Source organism: Ctenopharyngodon idella, chromosome 19, assembly GCF_019924925.1.
Source record: "Ctenopharyngodon idella isolate HZGC_01 chromosome 19, HZGC01, whole genome shotgun sequence".
Taxonomy (NCBI): domain Eukaryota; kingdom Metazoa; phylum Chordata; class Actinopteri; order Cypriniformes; family Xenocyprididae; genus Ctenopharyngodon; species Ctenopharyngodon idella.
The window spans coordinates 13,298,664-13,324,712 of NC_067238.1; the positions used below are offsets into that span (position 1 = coordinate 13,298,664).

General features: G+C 34.2%; 3 protein-coding genes and 1 long non-coding RNA gene across 22 annotated transcripts in view; 1 reads left to right on the plus strand and 3 right to left on the minus strand.

Moving 5' to 3' along the window:
- The window catches only part of LOC127501183 (H-2 class I histocompatibility antigen, Q9 alpha chain-like), a 30,431-nt gene that overhangs the window by 2,442 nt on the left and 1,940 nt on the right, over positions 1-26,049 (minus strand). The window contains exons 3-7 of one of the 4 annotated variants that reach the window (XM_051873072.1): positions 25,228-25,506; positions 24,514-24,795; positions 23,664-23,694; positions 23,487-23,533; positions 22,268-23,406 (exon numbers count right to left, since the gene is read on the minus strand). In XM_051873072.1, the coding sequence (XP_051729032.1) occupies positions 23,497-23,533; positions 23,664-23,694; positions 24,514-24,795; positions 25,228-25,506 (629 nt within the window). In that variant the 3' untranslated portion in view covers positions 22,268-23,406; positions 23,487-23,496. Of the gene's footprint in view, positions 1-823; positions 1,103-13,525; positions 13,787-14,886; positions 15,045-22,267; positions 23,407-23,486; positions 23,534-23,663; positions 23,695-24,513; positions 24,796-25,227; positions 25,507-26,049 lie in introns of those variants that run through there. The other 3 variants (XM_051873069.1, XM_051873070.1, XM_051873071.1) reach the window with 3 other exon arrangements.
- On the minus strand, positions 6,100-13,514 carry LOC127501189 (uncharacterized). The gene is made up of 2 exons (XR_007926554.1): positions 10,591-13,514; positions 6,100-10,178 (listed from the first exon to the last, which is right to left on the minus strand). It is a non-coding gene; the product is annotated as an uncharacterized LOC127501189 (long non-coding RNA).
- LOC127501173 (tapasin-like) overlaps positions 17,346-26,049 on the plus strand; it is a 70,798-nt gene continuing 62,094 nt past the window's right edge. For 10 of the 15 annotated variants that reach the window (XM_051873027.1, XM_051873026.1, XM_051873030.1 and 7 more), the window contains exons 1-5: positions 17,346-17,501; positions 17,592-17,786; positions 18,066-18,310; positions 18,613-18,976; positions 19,116-19,439. In XM_051873027.1, the coding sequence (XP_051728987.1) occupies positions 17,441-17,501; positions 17,592-17,786; positions 18,066-18,310; positions 18,613-18,976; positions 19,116-19,439 (1,189 nt within the window). In that variant the 5' untranslated portion in view covers positions 17,346-17,440. Of the gene's footprint in view, positions 17,502-17,591; positions 17,787-18,065; positions 18,311-18,612; positions 18,977-19,115; positions 19,440-19,735; positions 19,838-20,100; positions 20,821-26,049 lie in introns of those variants that run through there. The other 5 variants (XR_007926535.1, XR_007926534.1, XM_051873023.1 and 2 more) reach the window with 4 other exon arrangements.
- Positions 20,305-26,049, minus strand: part of LOC127501176 (major histocompatibility complex class I-related gene protein) — a 128,712-nt gene continuing 122,967 nt past the window's right edge. For both annotated transcript variants that reach the window (XR_007926541.1, XR_007926542.1), the window contains one exon: positions 20,305-21,218. The gene's annotated coding sequence lies outside the window, so the exon portion shown is untranslated. The remainder of the gene's footprint in view (positions 21,219-26,049) is intronic.

The following is a 26,049-nucleotide window of genomic DNA, read 5'->3' on the forward strand; positions in this document are numbered from 1 at the left end:
CTTCATTGTATAATGTGTGGTGGAACTGCCAAGATAAATGCCAGCACTATAAGTGTCTGCTAGAGGTTCTGCTTTAATATCTCTGTTTTCCACTAAGGCACTTAGCAAGAGCTGAATAAAGCTTTGTATATTCACTCTATGCAACCATTTTCTATAGACTTTCAATGTTTAGAACTAGTCTAGTAATTTAGCACAGCGTACCCATTCTGATAAGTTTGACAACAGTAATGTCCTCTAGGTCAGGCAGGAACCTGGAAATTAACTTCACAGACTACTTTGCTATGACTGCCTGGTTATGTGTATTTGTGCTCTACAACAGGAAGATCAGATTCTTCCTATCTAAGTATGCTAAACATCTCTTTATCCAGACTCTAATCATCTAATCACTTCCTGCGGTGCTTGGTCTTCAATGAAACTTTGTCATATTGAGTAAATAAATACTATAAGTAATCTAAGAGTTTTTTTTAACTTGGTTATTTCTGAACACTGAGCTTTAGCCACTACAACATCATACCTACATGTCTGCATTAGCATATACTTTTCTAGCCAGTTCACAATTGGCAGGATTAGATGAAAAAGCTCCTCCTGAACATTTGTTTAGTAATCCATTTAGAGAATACATTTGTTATTCATCTCTACAAACAAACCACATGATATGTATTGCTTAAAATAATTAAAACAATTTACTCTGAAAGAAACAACACTATGACTGTTTAAGATATCTCAAGTGACAAAATATTTTTTACAATGACTTCTAGTGTACATGATTGTTTAATAAAACATGAAGAGCTATACGTTCACTGCTGGATAAGAACTGATGTACCTGTTTTCTGCAGGCTGCTCTTTCCATACTCCAGATACTTCTTCAGCCACTCAATGCACACGCTGCTGAAATAATTTTTATCACTCTCAATATAGGCACTGTCTTTGTTCCACTTCTGTACAGTGATGAATCCTTGCTGCACTGGGGAAATCCATCTCATCTCCTTCAAATCCAGAGACAGAAAGTCCTCTCCATCATAACCGTCCTGGATGAAACCATTTGTTGCTCGAGTCTGATCATCCCATTCACAGCCGTACATTTCCTGGAATGTGTGCACACCTGAGGAAGAGTGACAGTTTGAATGTATCTGTATGAATAATCAATTCATACAGTCAGAATAAAGCCTTCAGTCAGTCATAAAGTCCCAACATGTTGGACATCAAATAAACCTGATCGAACTTATTTTTTATATGTTGGTCTCTATTCTATAAAAATAATATATAAATAATATTTAGCTAAGTTGTGAGTTTACTGACAGGGAGAAAAAGACCAGGTGCTGAGAAATAAAACAAAATCAATAAACAAACAACATGTTTTTATATTGTGATGTTTTCACTGGTTACACAAAAGAGTATACGCAAATCATACTGCACAGTCACTGTATTCAATAATAATGGCAATAAATGGTTCTTAGGCTGTGTGTCCACCAACGCGTTTTTTCCAAGGGCTAGCATACTTTTCTACGGAGCCCCGCACATGACATGCAAGAAAAAAAACAATTGTGCGCACAATTTACTATTTCGTTCCCTCGATTTATAAATCATGCGCATGTTTTATAAATCGAGGGAACGAATTAGTAAATCGTGAGCACGTTTTAGTAAATTGAGGGAACGAAATGGTAAATCGTGGGCATGATTTAGCCTACTATTTTTTTCCTGCATGTCATGTCCGGGGCTCTGTACTTTTCCCAATAGTTTTAAATGGGAGTACCGTGTTTTTTAAACGCCAGGAGCGCAACGAGGCACTGAGTGTCTTTTTCACAGTCAAGCGCTGGGCGCTCAACATATTTCTCCAAGTAGGTGTAACTGCAGCCCGGAGATCTCCAAAATGGGGCGTGAACTCCAAAAGTGGGCAGAACCTCCAAAATGGATTTAAACATTAATAAATGAACAACATGCGTTTGTTTGCTTTTATATCCCAATTGTATTCCAGCAGTATTAAAATAGCATGTAAATGCCATTAAAGTTCACAAGGTCAGTGAGTCTGACTGATTTGAGGTGGTCTGAGTGAGTTCTGTTGGAAAGACACATGTCACAAACTTCCCATCATCCTTCACAGAGCAGCTCACATGTCTCAACAACTTCAGCACAGATCTCAAAGCTGCTGTGATATTTACTCTCTCAACGGCCAACAGTGAGAGCGACTCAGAGCACTTTAAAACAGCAGAGAGAGAAAAAAACAAAAGCAATGCCTGAAAGTTTGAAGCAGTTATAAAAGCTCTTGGTCCTGGAGGTGTTTTGACATTTGTGCTCTCAGAGAGACAAATAAATATGCCTAGGATGTTCTAGGTGGTTGCTAGGTGGTTGCTATTGTGATGCTTTGTTGTTGCTAGGCAGTTGCTAAGGTGTTCTGCATGGTTGCTATGCAGTTGCTAGGGTGTACTGGATGGTTGCTATGTGGTTGCTAGGGTATTAAGGGTGGTTGCTATGGCATTGCAAAGGTATTCTGGGTGTTTGCTATGCAGTCTCTAGAGTGTTCTGAATAATTGCTGGATGTTTATCTGGGTGTTGCTATACAGTAGCTAGGGCATTCTGGGTGGTTTCTAGGGTGCTGCTATGCAGTTGTTGGGTTGTTCTAGATGTTTGCTATGTGGTTGCTAGGGTATTAAGAGTGGTTGCTATGGCATTGCAAAGGTATTATGGGTGTTTGCTAGGATGCTGCTATGTGGTTGCTAAGGTACTTGGGGTGGTTGCTAGTGTGTTGCTATGCGGTTGCTAGGGTACTCTGGGTGGTTGCTAAGGTGTTGCTATGCGGTTGCTAGTGTATTCAGGGTGGTTGCTATAGTGTTGCTATGCGGTTGCTAGCATATTTTGGGTGGTTGCTAGGGTATTGCTATTTGGTTGCTTGGATACTCAGGGTAGTTGCTAGGGTCTTACTATGCAGTTACTAGGGTGTTCAAGGTAGTTACTAGACTGTTGCTAAGCAGTTGCTATGGTTCTTGGGGTGGTTGCTATGCGGTTGCTATGATACTCTGGGAGGTTGTTAGGGTCTTCCTATGCAGTTGCTAGGATGCTAAGGGTGGTTGCTAGGGTGTTGCTAGTATGTATTATCATATTGCTAGCATGTTTCATATACCATGCTTGCTGATAGATAGAAATAACACAGTTTTATTTTAGTTTTTCTCGATTGCTAACACATTATAAGTGATTCAGTTGGCCCAGTTTCCCAAACCATTTGTTCAGTTCTCAAAACAAAGACACATTTCTCAAAACGTTTAACAATGACAAAATCAGGTAGCAAAACTGATGACACACCAGTCAAAATCTGAGAGAGAGCTGAAAGAATCATTTTACGTTTTAAACTTACACAGTACCAGTACTTTAGATGAGGGAAATTTCACTATTCTATGTACAGTAAACTGTAGCACATGTTGTACACCCTCAAACCTGTGATTGTCAACTTTCTTTGTAGCCATTTGAGAATTCACTTTTTTTTTTCTTTACTGCACTGTAATTGATAGTATACTGCATTGTGGTGCATACCAAATTCATACGTATTTTTCTCATGCTTTTCATCTACTGTAAGATCACTTTACAATAGTAAAATGAAAAAAAAAATTCCCTCCAAAAGGTCATTGCTGTATTTTACTGTATCTGCATCTGTAAATTTATTTTTGTATAGTGTAGTAGACATTGAGCTGCAAAATAATTCCTGAATCCCAATAAGAGGTTTTTGTTACAGTGTTAAATGAATTGATCTCACTAGTGTTCACTGGGAAGTGCAGCAGTCTGTGTATTTGTTACGTTTTGTGTGTCATCTGAGGCCAAAGTTTGATTTTGTCAGACAGGAATAAATTTTTGACTGGAATTTTTTTTTTTTTTTTTTTGACCTGGAAGTTTGAGGTTTGTACAAGTTGGTGTATAGTTTTGAGATTGTGTTTATAGTTGTGAGAAAATGTTGAATTGTTTCATGAATTGTGTGTTAGCAATCAAGAAAAACAATAACTAGACTGAAAAGTTTGAAAGAAAAAATTATGCTGGCTTGTCAATAAGCCAACTTAAAGTCTTGTTTAAAAAATGTAAATAGTTTGGTCAGTTAGGCCAGAATATAGATGTTCTGGGTGATTGCTAAAGTGTTGCTAGGTGGTTGCTAGGAGATTCTGGGTGGTTGCTAGGCTCTTGCTATGCAGTTGCTGGGGTTTTGCTAGAGTATGTAGTTGATAGGGTGTTCTGGGTGAACACACACAGACATTCCCACCTCTGTTAATAACAGAAACTCAAAAATTGTTTGCAAAAAACAAGTTTTTGTTGCTCTTTAACTTGCACTAAACATGTGATTTATACCATCGAAGTAGCCTGTGTAATATGAATGAAACTGCTCATCTCCTTTACAAGCTCAGCCTCATTTAGAATCTGTTGATGTTTTTCATAAAGTGTCTTTACTTGGTGCCATGATGGATATTGAAATCTTGTTATTTATTTTTCATTTTAAACAGTATATAAATGACTACTTTGTGGTAATGCAATGTTTGTGAACACAATTGTGTATGTCAGGCCATAAATCTCCAAAAACTATGCATGGGTGCTTGCTTTGGTGTTGCCACCCCTCATGGACCTCATGCCACCCTTTTGCCACCCTATAAATAATTTTCTAGATCCACCCCTGACACAAAGACAATAAACAGACAACATGATCTGAATCAATCGAAGCAGTTGTTGACTTATTCACTGCAGTGGATGTCATATGATTTTCATTATGTCCAATCGAATTGAACCATAAACTGTGACTGTGTTGTGTGTATTTTAGGCTTGTTTGACTTAAATCAGTGAAGTTACTGACTGGATGTTAAAGACAAACATTAGGAAGAACGTTCTGCCTTAATAAATAGTGCTTAAATTTACAAAGAAATGTTGCCAAAAGTAATATTGTTTTTGTTTATTATGTTTGTTGATTCTAATTAGGATCAGTTATTCTTAAAGAATCGTTAATGGATCAGTTAAATGAACTGGAACTGTTGCTCAGAAACAGAATTGTTAAATTATTTATGATTCCCGTCCCTGTTCATCTATTTACCTTCTTTTACACTCTTGTATCCTTCATTATTGTTGTGAATCAGCACAGCAGACATCTTTGTTCAATTATTGAGGTCTGTTTTCAAATCCATGCTCTGGGTTTGTTTGGTTTTGTCTGTATGTTTAGTGAACTTCTGTTGAGTGAAGTCTGACATGAGTTTGCATATTCATCTCGTCTTGTGTTTCTATCATGTATCATATGGCGGACATCACAACTATAAACTGATGGAGATAGAAGAAAGAACAGTTTCCTGACAGCAGAGAGCAGACGACTCTGAAGTGACCTACTCTGGTTACATGATATATCAAACCAAATCTGCATTTGATTGATCTCAAAACAGTTAGACAGTCAGATGTGTGTGTGTGTGTGTGTGTGTGTGTGTGTGTGTGTGTTTACATTTGAATTTTTTGACAGTTGGAGTTTCAGTTGGAGTTTGAATTCTGTCAGTGTAAGTCTGTGGAATGTTTGTGAGTTTATCATCTGCTGAAAACTGTTAGTCTGATCAGTTATAAAGATATAGTCAATAAAATTAATAATCTAAATAATTAATAAAGAAGGATGGAGGGGAGATGAAGGAGGGAACTTAAGTTTTGTTAGTTTTGTTAAAGAGTTTAAATTCTCTCTTTGAATTTTTTATTTTTATTTTATTATTTAAAAGAATGAAATTAATTCAATAAAAAATTTTTAATTTAGAGAAATGTATAAATTTTACTTACTATTTATTATGTTTTTCTTCCTTGTTGAAAATAAAATAATGAAATTATCTCAATATAAATGTTTAATTTAGAGAAATGTATTAATCTTAGGTTACTGATTATATAACCCCCAAAGAAGGATGGCGGAGAGAAGAATGAGGGAAGTAGAGCTTTGTTTAATTATTATTACTGTTATTATTATTTTTGTTTGTTTTTTATTCATTTTGTATGTTTATGATTGTACTATTATGTTTTTTTTCTTAGTTTTTCTTTTCTACCTCTCTCTCCAAGTTCTCTCCTTTTCTTTTTTGTTGTTTTGTAAAAATGTTTTAAGGGGAGGAAAGAGAAATTATTCTTACAGTTGAAAACCACTAAATATTAGAGGAGCAAATGCATTGGGAATCTGTAGACCCCTTTGTCCAAAATCAAAAGAAATTTTGGACAATATTAGGCAAACTTGTGAAGGACGCCACAGCTGGAAGTCTATTGATAAGAGTGAATGTGTCATTTTTTGTTTATTTGAGATTGTGATTATGAGGGAGGAAAACGAGGTGAAAGAGTTTAATGTTTCCCTTCATGATGATATAAATATTATTAAGGGGGGAAAATAAATAAATAAATAAATAAATGGGAGGACTTAAAATAATAACTGTAAATACAAACGGTTTAAACAATCCAATAAAAAGAAAGAGGTACTTCAGAAACTTAAGAGAGATGAAGGGGAAATTATTTTTCTGCAAGAAACACATTTAAATAAAGAAGAAGATAAAAAATTATTAAAGTTGTCTGGAGCTCAAGTATTCGCATCATCATTTGCATCAGCAAAATGAGGAGAAATATTGATTAAGGGATATTTGAATTTTAAAAGTGAATTTAGTAAAATAGATCCGGAGGGAAGATATGTATTAGTGAGCAGAGAATTAGAAGGACGAAAAGTAACTTTAATTAATGTATAAAACCCACCTGGGGAAAATTTTTTTTAAAATTATTTTATTGTTGTTAGTAATGGAAGTTAAAGGAATAATGATTATGGCAGGAGATTTAAATTTGGTGATGGAAGAAGAATTAGATACTCAGAGTACAAGAAAACACAAATCAGTAAAAGGGGCAGATGTGGATTGACAGATGTGTGGCGTTTCATCCACAGATTCAGGAGTTTACATATTACTCTGAAGCTCATAATATTTATTCCAGATTAGATTATATATTTATGTTCAAAAATGATGTGCTAAGGGTAAAGAGCTGTGAAATTTGACCAATAACTGTAGCAGATCATGCAGTGATAATGGAAATGGATCTTGGGAATAAACAAGGAACTTCAATATGGAGGTTTAATAATTCTCTTCTTAGGGATAATATTTTTAAAGATAAAATAATACACTGTTTTAGAAATTATATAGAGTAATAATAATGGAGAAGAGACAGCAGTGATATTGTGGGAGGATGCTAAAGCCACAATGAGACGGGAAATAATAGCAGATGATCATGAAAAATAGAGAAGTTCAACTTAGAAAATAAATTAAAAAGTTTACAAGAAAAGTAAGAAGGTTCATGAAGAGTTAAAGAAGTCCTTAGATAAAACAGCAATTGCAGATATTGAGAAGAACTTAATGTATATGATAATAGTGCAAAATCTCTAGGAGTCTAGCATTTAAATAAAAAAAACAAAACAAAAAGAAAAAATCTGCAATAATGAGTATAAGGGATGAAGGATTAGTTGAAAGAAAGGGAAAGTTAGAAATAGTTTCGTGTTTTAGAGATTATTACCCGTCTCTTTAGAAACCAGATCCTGAATGTTTGGATTCAGTAAAATTAAAAATTATTTGAATTCTTTGAATCTTCCTACAATTACAAGTCAACAAAATAAAGTGTTAACCTCTCCAATAACAGAAGAAGAGATTTTAAGAGATATTAAAACAAGTAAAACAGAAAAATGTCCCGGTAGTGATGGATTTACAAATGAATTTTATAAAGAATTGAATAAATTGTTGTCCCCAATATTGTGTGAGGATTTTAACTGGATTAGAACAGGATGAGTGACGGACATGAACTCATCTATTATAACCGTAATATTACAGGAAGAGAAAGACCCTAAACAATGTTCATCTATAGACCTGTATCCTCGTTAAATAGATCAGAAGTTCTTCACATCAATAATCGCTACTAGACTTGCTGATATAATACCAACAATACTGAACTCAGATCAGACAGGATTTGTGAAAAACCGGGTATTATTTGATAATGTACGAAGAACACTAAATCTTATTGATTATGCGACTAAAACTAAGAAACAAATGTTAATGATGACATTAGATGCTGAAAAAGCTTTCGATGGGGTCTCATGGCACTTCATCTTTGAAACTTGTGAAGCATAAGGTTTATTAAATTAGTTAAAAAAAATATATAATCAACCGAATGTAAGACTGAGAGCCAATGGAGTTCATTCAGAGAATTTAGCATTAATGAGGAGGACAAGACAAGAGGATCCCTTAATTATCACCTCAAATATTTGCTTTATGTATCGAGCCCTCGGCGCAGAGTATACGAGTGATTTCTTTAATAAAAGATCTTAGTCATTTCAAAAAGTGGCATATTATTTTTAGAAAATGTATCTGTGATGAGGGGAAACCAAGAGCAAAACTAAAGGTTTTACAAAATAGTAAAGAAATGTGGGGTTATCATTGACAAATCTGGAGTATTATTATTACGCAGCCCAGATTGAGCCAATTTTGAGCTGGATGCGAGCGGATAATATATCAAAGTGGAAATGTATGGAAACTGGGTCACGTGATGCAATTAGTACATTAATATTTTGTGGAAGAAAGAAAAAGGTGAATACTAGTTATTATTGTACAAGTGAAACTTTTAAATGTTGGAGAAGAATTTGCAAAGTGATGAATATTAGTGATCATGAGATGATTTGTTTGAGAGAAACAGCAAGAGATCCAGATTTAAAACCAAATACTTTTGATGATGTATTGAAGGTTTGGGCTGGAAAAGGACTTGAGATTCTGTCAAATTTATGGAGACAATGAGATGGAGACGTTTGAGAGCATACGGGGAAATATGTATCGTCTAGGACATTATTTTACAAATATCTTCAAATAAGAAGTTATTTAAAGGATGAGATTAAAATAAAAACTTTAGATGATATTCACCCTCTGTTGTGTTTTATGATTAAAGTTAGTAAAACTAATAGAGTAGATAACTTGATAGGACGAATAAATAATATATTCAAAGAAATTAAGCGTACGGGTTTATATAATATTAAAACAAAATGGGAAATTGAATTAGATAATAAAATAACAGAAGGAGATTGGAAACAAAGTTTAAAAGAACATTTAAGAACTACGCAATCTCCATATTGGCAAGAATATGCTTGGAAAATCAATATGCGATATTTTATAACACCAGAAATATCTTCCAAATATAATCATTTATTTTCAGGATGTTGGAGAAGCTGCGGTGAACTTAAAGCTCATTACACTCATATATTTTATACTTGTAAAATAATAAAACAGTTTTGGACAGAAGTAATTCAGGTAATATAATAAGAAATCAAATATAATAAAGGTACAGGTATAGGACATATGCTACTGAGTGAAGATGAGTTATATTTATCTATAATACTGAGAATTACAGCTTTTAAAACAATAACACGATTTTGGAGAAGGCAAGAATCTCCAGTTTTAAATGATTGTTTGATTTACTTTCTAAAGTCGCTCCATGGAGAGGATAACATGAAATTAAGAGCAAAAGTTTACATTTTGAAAAGATTTGGGCACCTCTAAAATCAAAGTATATACTATAAAATAAAGGAATACATTTATTAATTACCTCTTTATATAACCCTGCCTCCCTTTTAACTTATTATTTTATTTATTTAATATTATTATTAATTGGTTTTAAATAATATTATTTGAATTACTTATTAGGAATTAGGTGTCATTATAAGAGTTTGATATGAATATGTGAATGTTTAATTTTTGTGTGTGTATTTCTTGTATTTTTTATTTTCTTTTTTTTCTCCTATTTTTGTATGTAAAAGTGTTTAATTGTGTATGTATTGGTTATTGTTCTAATTATTATTTATTTGTTTATTTTTATTTATTTATTATTTATTTTTTATGTGTTGGTGATGGTATTATCACAAAAGATAAAAAAGTGAAAGGAAGAGAATGAAGAAGGAAAAATGAGGAATAACTATCGGTAAAAAATATTATGTCTTTAAAGGAAATGTTCGTTTGTATAACTGTATTAAATGTGCTTGAACTGAAAGACATAATAAAGTATATAAAAAATTAATAATCTTAAATAGGATATCACACTTATTAAGACTCTTCTCACTGTTGAAGAGTGATTTTACCGCAGTAACAGAGTAAATCAGCAGCACTCGATCGACTCCTGGAGGATCTTCATCCTTTTATCTTTTCAAGAGAGACACAAAAATAACTGAAAAATAACTATATTAATTAATCTATTATTAATTATATTTTATTTAATCATATGTATTTTAGTAAAATAATTGTATAAATAAGTATAATCAATTATTATTAATTTATATTTTATTAATTCATCTGGGTTAAATTGGTTTGTTGTGGTTTCTGCTCAAAAGATCGAGAGCGTTTTAGAAACTGGTTTTGCTCAGCGAGAAACACTGATCACAATCATTAAGAGCTTCAGGATGGAATAATAATATTAAATAATTCAGCTTCTTACTGAAAATGACATTGTGTGTTAGTTTCCTGTACAAATAGTTGTACAACATGAGCACACACACACACACACACACACACACAGAGTTACTGATCTTCACAGAGGATCAGCTGATGAACGCACAGTAACCATGGAAACATGTTGTGCTGTTGTAGCAGTTCAGTGATCTGCATCAGCAAAGTCTCTTTCAGGAAAGTCATTTCACTCGGTGGCCATCTTTGAAACGCCTCTCAGCAGCTGTTTCAGTCATGTGAGTGCAGCTCCTCTCTCTTTGAATGGGGAAACATCAAATTCTCCAAAGCTGTTCACCAAGATTACGATTAAACTTCATATTTGAAATCACCAATGAAATCTGACCACACTGTCTCATAAATTTTGTTTCTAAATGCTCAAATCATGACAAAAAACTGCATTTTTCAGGCTGGAGCAGCAGATGCACATGTGCAGGCATAAACACTCACTGTTTCTATAGCAACCGGAGCTTCTAACGGCAGCTGCAGTGACGCGATGACTTTAGTAATTGATGATTGGCTCTTTTTTACTTAGAAGGCGGGACTTATTCTGCCATATTGCGCTTTGCACTTTCTCCCAATCATAGTAATACGAGAGCACCGTCTTTATATATCTAGTGTTTGGCATCAGTGTTTTGGGAACAGCGGCGTCTGTTCTCACTAGAGCCTTGAGCACACAATAGGGACCTGTGAGTCTCATGTGACGTCTGAACTAAATGCCATTCAAACATCATGAAAACATCGTAAAGCTCCTGTGATTCATATATAATAGATTGTTTGGATAATCAATCATGAACTGATAAAGCAGGACGTCCTGTCACATCACTTCAGCTCATCTGAACCTCCACTGCTCAAACTGTTTCACTTTTTCTCCTCTGTCTTTAAACAGAACTGGTTTCTTTTCTTACAAAACAAAAAAGGAAGTAAATGATTCGTGACATTTGTTTCAGTCGGATTGTCTTCCACTGATGCTGACAGACGCTGAACTGAAATACTCTGACAGTGTTTTCTAACCGCTGAATCTACAGCAGCACAGCAACAGAAATGATCATTTAACTGAGATGTGAGTTTATCGTCTGAATTTATTATGATGAGAGAGAAAAGCAGGTGCTGTGAAATAACACAGAGACAATAAACAGACAACATGATTTCTATTGTGATGTCCTCACTGGATGAACACGACAGCAAACATACTGCGCTATCAGTGTAACCTGACTCACGAATGAACGACTCTGATGAACCGCTCTGAATTATGGGTTTGACTGAATCACTCACTGACTGAATCAGTCGGAGCAGTTGTTGAATTATTCACTGCAGCGGATGTTATATGATTTTCATCATGTCCAATCAAATTGAACTGTAAACTGTGACTGTGTTGTGTGTATTTTAGGCTTGTGTGACTCTAATCAGTGAAGTTACTGACTGGATGTTAAAGACACACATTAGGAAGAACATTGTCATAATAAATGGTACTTAAATTTACAAAGAAATGTTGCCAAAAGAATTTTTTTTTGTTTGTTTAGTTTGTTTGTTGATTCAAGGATCAATTATTTAAAAAAAAAAAAATCATTAATGGGTCGGTTAATGAACTGGAACTGTGTCTCAGAAACAGAATAGTTAAATTCTTTACAGTTCCTGTCCCTGCTCATCTATTTACCTTCTTTTACACTCTTGTATAACTTTACTATGTATAAACTGATGGAGCCATTAGAAATGACAGTGTTCCTGACAGCAGAGAGCAGACGACTGAAGTGACCTACTCTGATTATACGGTATTAAAATTAAACCAAATCGGTATCAGACTGATCTCAGAACAAAACTAATTAGGTAAAGTTCATCAAGATAAATTCTGATGCTGCCTTGACAAAGCATTGTCTGAAAGTTTAACATAGTTTAACATAGTTTAATCATTCTGGAGCACCTAAAGAGAGACAGTTAGACAGTCAGAAACAGTGTGTGTGTGTGTAGTTACATTTGAATTTTTTGACAGTTGGAGTTTCAGTTGGAGTTTGAATTCTGTCAATGAAAGTCTATGGAATTCTTGTGAGTTTATCATCTGCTGAAAACTGTCTGATCAATTAGAAAAGAACTTGTGGTATGAGACAGAGCGTTTAGACCCGGAAGTGCTGCCGCGTGACGTCAGACTTAACAACTGCATAGTCAATAAAATTAATAATCTTAAATAGGATATCATATTTATTAAGACTCTTCACACTGTTGAAGAGTGATTCAACTTTACCACAGTAACAGTAATACAGAAAAATAAAAGTAATGGTCTCTAGATTAATTCATTTATTATAAATTATATCATTTTTTAAATAAATTATAATTGAATTAAAGTTAATTATTAGATAATTATATTTATAATTATATAATTTTATAAATTACAAATATATAATTATAGATCATTATTAGTATAATTTATTAAGTTTATTTGATCATATATTTTATTATTTTTTTTAATTTATGTTTTATTAATATAATTAACAAAAGATACTCCCAAAATAACCAGAAAAAAAAATGCTTTGAAAAAAAAAAACAAACAAAAAAAAAAAACAAAGAAACAAAAACATATTCTCCCATAATGATCAAACTCTAGAAATTTCCCTTATGAGTAATGAAATTGGTCTTAGATTTTCAGTTGGCCCTTTTAAGGGTACAGATTTCACTCACGTGGCCCGGGGAGAAAATGAGTTTGACACCCTTGCCTTAAAGGTTAATCAGTAATCAAGTCTGAATGGTATCTGAAGACTGACAGAGAGTTACGTTCTAAACCTGCAACTTCAATTGACGAATGATAAAAATGATAACTGATTTTCTTGTCGATTTGTTTCAAATTCCTTGTTTTTAAAATGTGCTTGATAAATAAACTTAACTTGACCTGACCTGAAAAAAAAAGCCAACAGCTATTTATGTCCAGCTTTACTGAAATAATATAAAGTACACAATTATTTATTTATTGTTTTATCTATTGTAAAAAAAAATAAGAAGAAAATCCTAAAAGTCCTAAAGACAAGAAATAATACAGCCGAAACAATTAATCATACCTTGGGTTTGGTTGAAGCGCTCCATAACAACTTTAATATTGTTCTTGAATGCTGCAGGGTAGCCCTGAAGAGTGTTAGTCTCTTGCTCATCATAATTTTTCCCAAGATTGTCTTCCATCCATTTAAATTGGCTCTTAAAGCGGTTGGTATTGCTGTCGAAATATCCCATCAACTGATCATCAATGAGATTCAGTGCAACAAACTCTGGAAACTCACTCAAGCCAGTTGTTCCAGTGTAATAGGCTTTCCAGCTGTGGATTGCTGAAACAATAAAATGTGTTGAGCTTATATAAACTAAAGATTCAACATAAAAGGCATATTTTCACTGAAGAAAACAGCAATACATTGACTGAAAATCATTAATATTCAACACAATAAATACAATGCTATACAAAATACTATGTTAAACCTGCCTGGTCTCAAAATTTATATTTACAGCAACATGGAAATATAGAACAGGCAGGGCTGAGGGCCTCTATCCACTGATACTGAATTACAAGTTTAGGCCTAAAGAAATTATGAAATTATGAATATAAAATCTAATATATAAAATAATTAAATATAGTTAAGACATTAAAATCCATGTATCATTTATTTATTTTCAGATTCAGAAATATTTGACCGCTCAACACTGTAATTGATCAGTCATTATATATATAGCCTATATATATATATATATATATATATATATATATATACACACACACACACAAGTTTCTATCCGAGTCAAAATTTATTTGAAGATAGAAAAAAAAATCTAAATTGGCTAATAGCTTTTGTTTTACTGCCATCTAGTGGGTACTATTGCAATTGAATAACATCATGCCTGATTATTTGTGGCCATGACAATGTCCGTACATCCGATACAATAATAATAAAAGTAGGCTACAGTACTGAAATTTTTAAATACAAAACTAAGCGAACTTTTGCTCAAAAAACCTGCCTTGTTTGTTAAGATGAGGATAGAGATAATCTACATTAATTTTAAAGACGCACAATAGCCATAGGCTACATTTCCCACAAAAAAACCTATATTAATGTTACGTTTAATGTTAATTTAATGATTCGTTATTTGTTAATTTAACCCTTATTGTTTTTAATATTATGTCAATAGGAGGATGCTAAAAATGCACAAAACAATATTTTCTTGGAGCAACCATATAGGGGAACGACCACAGGCTATTCCTTACAAAATACAACAACAACAACAAAAAGTGAACTCGATATTAATTTTAAATTTTCTTTGGTAATTATAGGATTTGCTAAGTCATCGCGATATTATTAACTTTTGCGATTATTTTATGCGCTTGATAATTAGTTAATTTCTAACATCTACATTTAAAAGAACTTGTCAAACTTACCACCACTAGCAACATGTAGAGCGACGACCAGTAGAATTACAGACTGCATATTAATATTTTCTTCAGATTCAGTGCACCAGCTTCTTCCCTTCACAGTCCTCAAGCGCAATTGTCCTCTTTCCAGACCAGACAGAGAAATATGAACCTCTAACCCCGCCTTCAATGCAATAGGCAAGCAAATACTGGCCAATAGAAACCCAGAGCTGGTATACATCAGAAGTCGCTAGGGCGATTTTCCAAACCCAGGATGACTTTGAAAGTGAAAGAATGGAGATCAGTAGATATACTGTCATGGAACTGTATTTTCATTCTGTTCTGCCTTTCTGAGCTAAAGATTCTGGATCATCTTTTCATGTTTGAATCCAAGATACAGTAATTGTTTGAAATGTAGATGTTACTTAAATTGCTAAAAATGTAAACCACTATCAAACTTGTTAGTACTTTTAGTAAAACCAATGTATGTGTGTTTGAATAATGAGTTCTGTCTGTGCGCATACACAAATCATACACATATTAGCTTGTATTATACATGTCTCATTACATGTGTGCATGTGTACTATCTCATGTAAACTGCGTTTATGTAATACAGTAACAGTACATTATAAGAGAGTAAAATAAAGATGCAAATAAGGAGTTACATTTAGTATAAATTTTTGTGTCCCTACAGAGGATAAGGAGAATATTTTTCATTTACCTTCACATTCTATTACCAAACTTCAAAATACACAATAACTAATCATAAAAACAAGCATTTCATGGTCTTCAGTGTCAGGTATAATAAATGCATCATTAGCAGCTCATACATATGTGTTCATGAATTAAATTTTATATGTTCACTATTAGATTGCAAACAACTGACAACATAGACAGCTTTTCAACTTTTTGTTAATTGTTGTATCAGTTGCTTGTTGGCTTGGTGAAATGGGGCTAAAAACAAATCAGTTTGTTAAATGACAAATTTATCAATGTCAGTGATATACAAAAAAGAATGCTACAACACAGATAAAATTAATCTAAAGAAAACATAACATATGACATGCTGCTAGTTTCTAAAAAAAAGCACAAGCTAGAATAGATATGTGTGAAAGAGCAGAAAAGGCAGTTTATTGATTTATTTGGAAACGGACCATGTACAATATTTAACATAATTGTTTCCATTTAATGCATTGTAGATTTAGCCTATGGCTAATTCTCAGTCCCTTGGCAGGTCACCATTAAAAAACCTCCTCACACTAAAAAATAACACAGAAACAATTCTCAATAAATAGGAATTATTAATAATATAAAGTAATATAGTAAACAGAGTATTGTCAATATTGTGTGGTGGAGTGGAACTGACTGAAGTTTAAGTATCAGTGACATAAGGGCTAGAAGAAGCTAGAAAGCATTCTCCTTTCCAGTGACTAATGCTTGAGATCCATGCTGTAAGTAAAAAAGATTTAAAACATACAAATAAAAAATTATTTGGTTTGGGTTTTGATTCAATATGCTGGTTCATTGGTAGCTCTGACTCTAAATTAATAGGGCTTTCATACGTGTATCATTTAATGCTATGAAGTTGACCTATAGCATAAAACTGAGGACAATAACTTGGCTTAGAAGAACTAGAATTATAAAGTTACTGCACAAAATTATCCCTGTTCTCTCATTCACAGCTTTCCTGTAAAATATAAACAAACAATCTCATACTTATGACTGAACTTTACTTGCATATGTTTGTAATGATGCAGCTCTTGGGTCATATTACAGTTTAAGTTCATCATCAAGGAAGATACAATGTGGTTTATCTACAAAATATTTAAGGTAATTAAGCACTGATAGCTATGGATGAAAAAGAAAATAATTATAAATATTTAAAGTAGGAGAACTCAAAACCTCCAATTTATACATGACTACTTTGTTATTCAATGTCACAACGTGTTTACTAAGAGACAGATCAAGTAAAAATGCTCAAATGTGAAACCATAACTAATCTGCACTCTGTCTAACCTGTACAAATCTGTCCACTTTTGTTTTGATCTGGTTTAGCTAGCCTACAGTCTTCACACCACTTTAAATAATGACATGCAAATAAACACAATGCATAAAACTGCACTGGCTATACAGGTTTGGGTATCTTTTGTTTCAATATTTCCCTGTGTCCTGAGCTGCACTCTGTTCTGAGAAACCACGTGATATCATGGCAAACGCTTCTTATTTATTCGCCGTATGGCGCGTTTGGAATATTGTGGCTATTGTGGGCTTAGAGCGCCACCTAGTGGAGACCAATAGGAACTAGAAAGGTTAAAATTCACGTATTCTAGAGAAATGTATATTTTTAGTTCTTTTAGTGTATAATCTGAGAGGTCACATGACCTTTGAATTACGTTACATTAATAATGTGTCTTACATACATTACATGGCATGAATTATATTTTGGCGAAAAACAAACAGCAGTTAATGCGCATGCGCTGTAAAAAAAAAACTGAAAGTAAATTACTGCAAGTTGCACTGATGTTTTGGGGGAAACCCGAGCCTTTAACACACAGTTATCAATTTAACAAGCAAAGCAACGATGTCTGAGATTTCGACCATATACAAGATATCTATCATCGCATTTACATTGTTTTGTAGCGGTAAGTTTTCCTAATCGAGACCACTTGGTCTTTAATACATTATGAGTGTGATGAATAAACAAAATTCTCATAATGACTCTTACCTTGCAGCTTCCGGTTCTGGATGTCCGGTTCTGGAGTGCTGGTTTGTCCAGGAGAAGCCCGGTCATGGAGGAGGTTTCTCAGTACCAATGAGTCAAGAGAAATCTCTAATGTTCATCAGAACTGAAGCCTACAGTGAAGAGACCATGTCTGAACTTCATCCTCCTGCAGACATCAGCCCGTCCAGGATTTACTATGTGACTGGTCAGTGTCAATGCAGCATGTGATTTTAGATTTGTTTTGATTTGTGGACTACATAATGTCATTTACTGTAAGTAACTAAGACTATCCTCAAGTGAAAGTGAATTTGTTTAATATTATGCTCACTTTGTGGTCTGTATCTACTTTAATGTTTATAGAATAGTAGTATGATACAGCCTGGCAATATTTTCTCCAACCAGATCCAACACTACAGCCACATATGTCATAACTGTTCTAGAGTATAAAAAACTATTAGACTTATTATGCACTGTCCTCCTCCAGATCCAGCTGGAACGTTCTGTAGTGCCGCTCTGAACCCACCCAAAGGCTCTGTGAACAAACCAAAGTGTGAGATTAACCCTTTCATGCCTCACGCCTCCATGGTCAGATGGACATCTGCTCTCACTGACTCCGCCCAAAGTCCAGTCTACCTGCAAGCTGATTGGTTCTCAGTGGCAGCACAAGGGCTTGACGAGCAGCTGACATTGTCCAATATTATGAGAGCGCCTTCAGCTTCTAAAGAGCCAAAAGGGTTTTTTTTTACAAATATATATAATGTATAAGTTGCAAAAAATATTATATATTATAAGAGTACTTTATAATAATAATTATTAATTATTATCATTATACATAATATGCTATTTAAATTTTTATTTGCATTTGAATAAAAAAATAAATATTTGCATTCCCATTAGATTTTGCAATCCATTTATCTTATATTTTGGTTCATTAAAATAAAACCCAAACTCTGTTTAACTCTTCTGTGCTGATGATGGTTAAACACTTTCTTACTTTGCTTATTTGTGCTTTCGATTTTTCTCTCTTTCTTAAAGTCATTCTCAGTGTGTCCAGTAAATCTCCTGTGGTGCGCTCTAGACTGGGAGAACCGGTTCTGTTAGACTGTGGGTTCTGGGTCGACCCGTCTTCTCCAGTTCACGGCTCTGGATTCTCTGTCGAGTGGCGTTATCAGTTTCGGGGTGAGGGACGGCTGGTCCTCGCTTACGATGGCAAGAACGATCGGTTTGCAGAGACGTCAGAGACTGGAGCAGATATTGACATTACAGGCCTCTATGAAACAGGAAATGCATCCCTGATTCTGGAAGAATCTCGAGTGAGACACTCAGGAACTTACATCTGCACAGTGTATCTTCCACACCTGCTGGCTCAGGTAGCCGTGGACCTGGAGATAGTTGGTGAGATGAGATAGTTGGTGAGAAGATTGAATACTCTGAACCTGACATAGCCAAGTCAAATTTGCATATATTACTCTATATATGATGTTGCAGCCAACTAGTTTAATAGAATAATAACCACTGCCTGTTTTCTTTCCAGAGCCTCCATCTCTCTCCATCTACCCTTCTCCTCTTCCTCTGCTGGTTCCTGGGCAGGTGCTGCTGATCCAGTGTGAGGCGTCTGGTTTTGCTCCTCACACTCTGGATCTGGGCTGGGAGTTCACCGGGGCTGATGGGAAGTCCCGCTCTCTGGGTCAGGGTGGTGTAACGGGTCACAGACAGGCGTCTGATGGCACCTTCAGTCAGAGCAGCCGTCTGGAGCTGGACTCGAGTAAACTGGGGCTCGGCCGTGGTGGTGACATCACCTGTGTAGCCAAACATGACGGAGGAACACGGCGAGCCACTGCTACACTCAATGTGATTGGTGAGTTAAATGGTCATAGATACATGATTATAGTTTTGTATACTTTTCAGTGACTCTTTCTGCAGGTCAGGTTTACTCCAGTAGGTGGTGACAACTGATTGTCTTTACAAGTGAATTATTCAGTCAACTGGTACATTCAGAAATGCTCATTAATTCAGGATTGAAACAGCACTACTGTGTTGCTTCTGTCATTTTTTTTTTAGATTTCAGCGCATGTTCTATTTGCATTTTTGAACGAATATTTACATCCATCAGAATGTTCTGTAAGTCTTGATTGTATATTTTGTTCCCATCAGGTGTCAGCGCTCCTTCTATTGAGGACTCTATGGCGATGGTCGCTGTTGCTCTGCTGCTTTACAGCATGATAAAGTTTCTTTCCTGGACATTCAGCTCTTCTGGTTGATCACTACATCACTGAAGAGCTCTTTACAATTGAGCTGACATTAGAATGATCTGTTCTGCTCTATAGTAAAAAAAAAAATAAAATCTTTTAATAATACATACATTTTTAAATATTGTAGTCAGTATCCTCACTGACCATATTGTTGTATATATAGACTACAGCTGTGGTTGTCATACAAGATGCTTTACATTTACAAATGTATAAAAGGGAAAATAAAGTTTTTGGGTTTTTTTGTATCTAAATTTTGTTTTCATGTAGACTCCAGTGACTCTGAGTTAGAAGACAAGGTAAAAACATTTTTGCAGTACTATTACTCCCTAATAATTTCATTGATGTCATCTAAAACGAGTCTGTCTGCTTATTGTCTCTCTCTCTTCTGTAGAAAAAGACGTAAACCTGCTTCTGCTCCTGAAATCTGAATAGGGTGCAGTAACATTGAAAAGGAACATGTGAATAATCCTGTCAGAATAGTTGAATGTATTTTATTTCTATCTGTACTAAAAAATTCTGAACAGGAGAGTATCAATTGTAAAAAGACCCATCTTCAGCTCATAGATTCACCCAAACACCCCTGTTTTTAGGTGAGATTGGACTATTCCATATTTTTCACAACAGTTCAAGACAAGGTTGCTAGAGAAGGCGGTGAAAGAAGAGGTGTAGCTGTGATTGTAAATAGTTGAATTGTGCTACATAAGAAAAATAAGTTTAAGTTTCAGGATTGTTTTGTCTGTATGCTTATGTTTCTTTGTATATGTTTATACACATTTGTGTTTATGTGATTTATAACTTTATTTTTGGCTTTGTTTTTTTAGTGAGTAAGATTTTCCCCCTAGAGAATGTAGTATTTAATAATTAAGTAGTAGTATGGGGACATTTCTACATGATTCTTGTTTAATGTATCCAATTAAAATATAAATCTTACTACATAAAGGGTGTTCAGCTTAGCTGTGTATTTGATGAATTTGTGAGGAATTCGAAGTCAATGTTGACATTTGATTTAAGGATAAATTTAAATGAATAAAGTTTTTTTTCTAATTTTAATTATAATGTGAAAATAATTGTTTTTAAGCAACAGGGGACGTTGCAAAATGCACAACCCAAATTCACATCTCATTATTAAAGTGCTCTCCTGACTCTGGACAGATGGCCAGTCCATCACAGGGGTAATAAAATACAATATAATAGAATAAAATAAGTGTGAACTTACAATATTTTTTGCCCAAAACCAATGCACCTACAGTTTGTGTTATCAAAGTAAATGTGAGATCAATGTTTGTAAGATTAGTGATATGTGAATTGAAAAGCCTTTTATTGTATGTTTGCTTGTGCATGTTAATTCTGTATAGAATATTAGGGCTGTTTAATATGGTTTTAACCTGTATTTGACTGAAAATTATTTGTTTTTGCACTGTTTTAATTTTACTTCTGGTGCACTGTTTTAATCTTACTTGCTTCTGGAGGGCTGAATTATACCCCTTATACCCCTTAAAAATTGAAATACAAACAAAAGCTGTTAAATTCGGGCATCACCTCAGCCAATCCGATACTGAATCTATTCAATATAAAGCCCTCCTTGCCAATGAAACCCCCACAGTGTCTCATCCTCTAAATATAAACTAATTAATGAAACTCAACCTATAAGCCTGACTCCAACCACAACCCTGACATTGTGGATCAGACAAAAGAGACTGACATACATCTAAAGTATAATTATGATAAAAATTTTTAAAAAAAATCTACTTTGACCTCCAAACCGAACTCAAGTGTTATTCGGCCTTAAACAGAACTACCAACCTGGCAAATTACTTATCAATTAAACCATTAAAAGAAAGACAAATTCTTTCAAAATATCGACTCAGTGACTAAGAAATGGAGAAAGCAAGACATAAAAACTGCTGGATACCAAGAGAACAGAGAATATGCAGACACTGTGATTTGTATCAATAGAGGATGAGAAACACTTTCTTCTTGTCTGTCCCAAGTACACCACTGCAAAGGAAATATTTTTTCCACAATTTGCAGCACTGAATTGTTCATTCTTTACTCTAAATGATTCAGAGAAACTCCACTATAAGCTCAGAGAGAATGACATGACAGCCAAACTAGCTGCAAAATATGTACATACCATACACACCTACGAAATGGTTAATCCATTTTATTTGTTTGCTATATTTTACATATTCTTTATTGTATATAATTGTAATTATTTATAATTAATATTAGGATGGAGATACTATCCGCTGATTTTTGTTTGTTTTGTAATATCTACTGTTCCTCTTCTGTTTGTTTGTTTTTTCTTTCTTGTTTTCCCTATTATTACTTTGGTAATGTAATTCTATTCTGTATTTAAATATACTTAAATATAAATATAAAATGTTTTGGCAAAACAATATTCCAAATGTCATGCCAAGAAATCAACTTGAACTTAAGAATTTTAAAAATTAATTTTATTATAATAAATCATACATCATTAATACATTTTTTTTCTAAAAAAAAATATCCAATTACCACATAAGTGCCAAAGAAATCATCAAAAGAAGAAAAAAAAGTTACAACCAAAGAGTAAAAAACAGCTCTTCATCAACAACAAAGCACAAAACTCCATGTTGACTTATGTAATTGTATATGTTCTCTAATTGACTGTGATCTGTTTTCATGAAGTGGGTGGAGTAACATACACAGGTGTGCAATCATTAATAAAATGGCCGCTGCTCTCTTGTGCGGGTGTGCAGGCTAAACGCTAGATAGTGTCTGAGTTGCAAGTCTTTTAATCCTTCGTCATGTATTACCGGTTACCTAGCTCTAATTGAGATGGCAGCGCCAACACTCCATTTACAAACCACTTAATCTCAAATGTTAAAAGATCTTTCATTGACTTATAAAAATAAAAATCAATTAATACTCTTGCTTTTACCATATTTATAAACATTAACACTGCATCCTCCCCCGACAGCCTTTCAACCTTATTTTTCCTGCTCACAGATGGCTAGTTTGGCCTGTCCTAAAATAAAATTCAACAACTGACAAATGCAGCTCTTCTTTTTAACAAATTTAAAACCAAAAATAAAGGTTATCATGGAAAACACTTCAAAGGAATTGAACAATTTTTGCAAAACCAAAAATAAAAGCTTCTGTCTATCACACTCCATGAAAAACAATGAAGAAGTCACTACTGTATATCCCCTTTCCTTTTTTTAACAGTGGTTTATACAGAGACCTCCACTCAGGTTTCACATTCCCTTCCACATTCAATACCGTATGCCAAGGTATCTACTCTACTCTTTTAATTAAAAACTTTAACACACATTTTATAAAATGCTTTACCAGTACTTGTACACAAATCTAAACACATGGGTCTTTCAGTAACTAACAAAGGACCCTTACAACTAACTTGTTTTGCTAATACAGTCAAATTAGGAAACATCTTCTATATTTCGATTGTTTCCTCCTCTATATAGAGAGAGACAGAAGAAGAGAATGTGTTTGTGTTCGTCTCTCTGAGAGATCTATGGCAGAAGGCTGGACATTATTTGTCAGGATCAGTTCTCTCAATCACGTTGTGACCTAAAATTACATGAACAACAGCATTACATTTGGTTCACTTCACATAAGACAGTCGTACTGAATAATAACAACACACTTACATATATTAGGTCATTGTGATTTGAAGTTCCAGAGCCACTGCCAGAAGCTACAACAAAAAATTAACAATTCAAATCTGTTCATCCTATTGAATGATGCTAAGCATTATTTTTCAAGTTCAGTATTTTCATCTTGTGTCTTTAAAATGACAGAAAGATATATCGTTGTGGTTCACTCACCTGCTTCTTTGACTAGAGGAGTCATCAGGGGCTGGAAGAGAAAATGACAAAGATGTAACAAAAAATGCAGCACCACTGCTTACACAAGAATGATTAGAGCAGTGTTGCTGTGTGTGTAGAATTAATACTTTTAATCGCTCATGCACTGTAAAAAAGAATTGTTGGTTTAACTTAAAAAGTAAGTTACCTGGTTGCCTTAAAATTTTGAGTTCATTAAAATAAAAATGTTGAGTTAATACAATGAAGGCGATTGGTTTAATAAACAGAAACTCAAAATATTATGTTATCTGAACCACATTAATTATCTAAGTTGATTTGACAAAAGAAAAAATGTTGTGATAACAAATCATGAAAATAATTTTTTTTACAGTGTAGCAATATGAGAACAGATTTAACAGGATCATTTGAAAAGAATTGGCTACAAAGAATGATTTGTTCACAAGTCAGACATGGCTATCACATCTTGGAGTGGGTCTCGATTTCTTCAGTTCAAAATAATGAAAGAATCATTTATTTGGAGTAATAAGTAATGCTTTTGAATGTCGGGAAGTAGAAGTTTCCCAAAAGTAAAATACTCTGATAGAGTTCAGATACTCGAAAAATATACAGTAACAATGTAAAAAATACTTTATTACATGCTATCACCCAAAAATGACAGAATATAAACATATGTGGTTTATATGGTTTAAATGGTATTTATTTCATTTAATCTTTATCGGCAGATTCAGGGTCCACTGGCATTTAGCAATAGTTATCTTGTTTTATTAGTTATTTTATTTTAAAAAATAAAACATAAACATAAAACATGAATATAAATAGTTCTATGGTCTGCACATATTATCACTCTTACCATTCTTCGCCCTGATCTTTTTCTCTGTCACGGTCTTGCCCTGATGTTCCACCACACAGATGAACTCGTTCTTCTTCCACTCATCAGGTGTAACTCTGATGGTGCTCGTCCTCTGGAAGGTTCCGTCCTCATTAGGAAGAAGTTCACCAAGATCCACATCCTCATGATGCTCTTGTCCATTTTTCATCCAGGAGATTGTTACTCCACTGGGGTAAAATCCTGTAGCATGACACGTCACTGGAGAGGAGGGATCCTTCTGCAACAGAAACACCTGAGGAGAAACTGAGAGAGAGAAAGAAAAAGAGAGTTGCTACAGTTCCAAACAAGAATTCATATTTTCCTATAATATATCAGTAATAAAAAGGTAAACTGATTTGTTTTTTCAATGGAGGGGCTCAATCACAAGACTGCACTCAAGCTCCAGCATACCTCTGAATTAATAAATGATAGGTATATACAAAATATTACAAATAGAAATACAGCTGGACAAAGGGCCTGAGATAAGGTAAGAGATAAGGTAAGAGATAAGTTCCTCCCATTCAATCCTTGATTTGAGGAACACCTTTATTATTCATTAACACAAAGACCACATTATCTGTAATGCTTAAATAATCTAAATATCAAGAGACAAAATGTATAAATAATTTTTTTCTTCTTCTAGTGAACAATATTGTTTAGGAACACATGTTCACTGCTGGATAAGAATTGATGTACCTGTTTTCTGCAGGCTGCTCTTTCCATACTCCAGATACTTCTTCAGCCACTCAATACACACAGTGCTGAAGTAATGTTTTCTGCCCTCAAGATCAGCTCTGTCATTGTTCCACTTATGTACAGTGGGGACTCCTTGTGGTACTGGGGTGATCCATCTCATCTCCTTCAAATCCAGAGACAGAAAGTCCTCTCCATCATAACCGTACTGGCAGAACCCATCTGTTTCTCCAGTCTGATCATCCCATTCACAGCCGTACATTATCTGAACTGTGTGTGCACCTGAGGAAAACAGACGATGAATGTATATTATATGAAAACTCAGTTCATATAGTCTGAATAAAATCATCAGTCAGTCAGAAAGTCACAACATATTTTGGAAGAATGTTTGGATAATGTAAAATATAGGTTATCTATAGTGACTGATTTCATACTATGATTACACTGAAGCATTACAGACTATCTGCATGTGTGTTCAGTAGAGCTCAATCTCCTGCACTCAGCTGTATGAAAGTCCTGCTGAAAGACCAGCTTAGACCTGCATACATTTACAGACCAGATCAGGCTTGCTTACGTGTTAGTGCTGGTTTAGAGCTGGTTTAGCTGCTGGACCTGATGGTTAAGGTCATTTGGAAGATTGGTGACATCATCAGTACAAAATTTTGCCAAAAATGACTAAAAATTGTTTGGAATCTTTGAGGCCATTTTCTCAACAAAAAGAAGTTGACAGCCACAATTTAAATGATTATAACTCGACGGCGGTTTGGAGAACATCATTATATCATTAAAAAGCTGAGACTGCCCTATTCATTCAGTGCATAACAC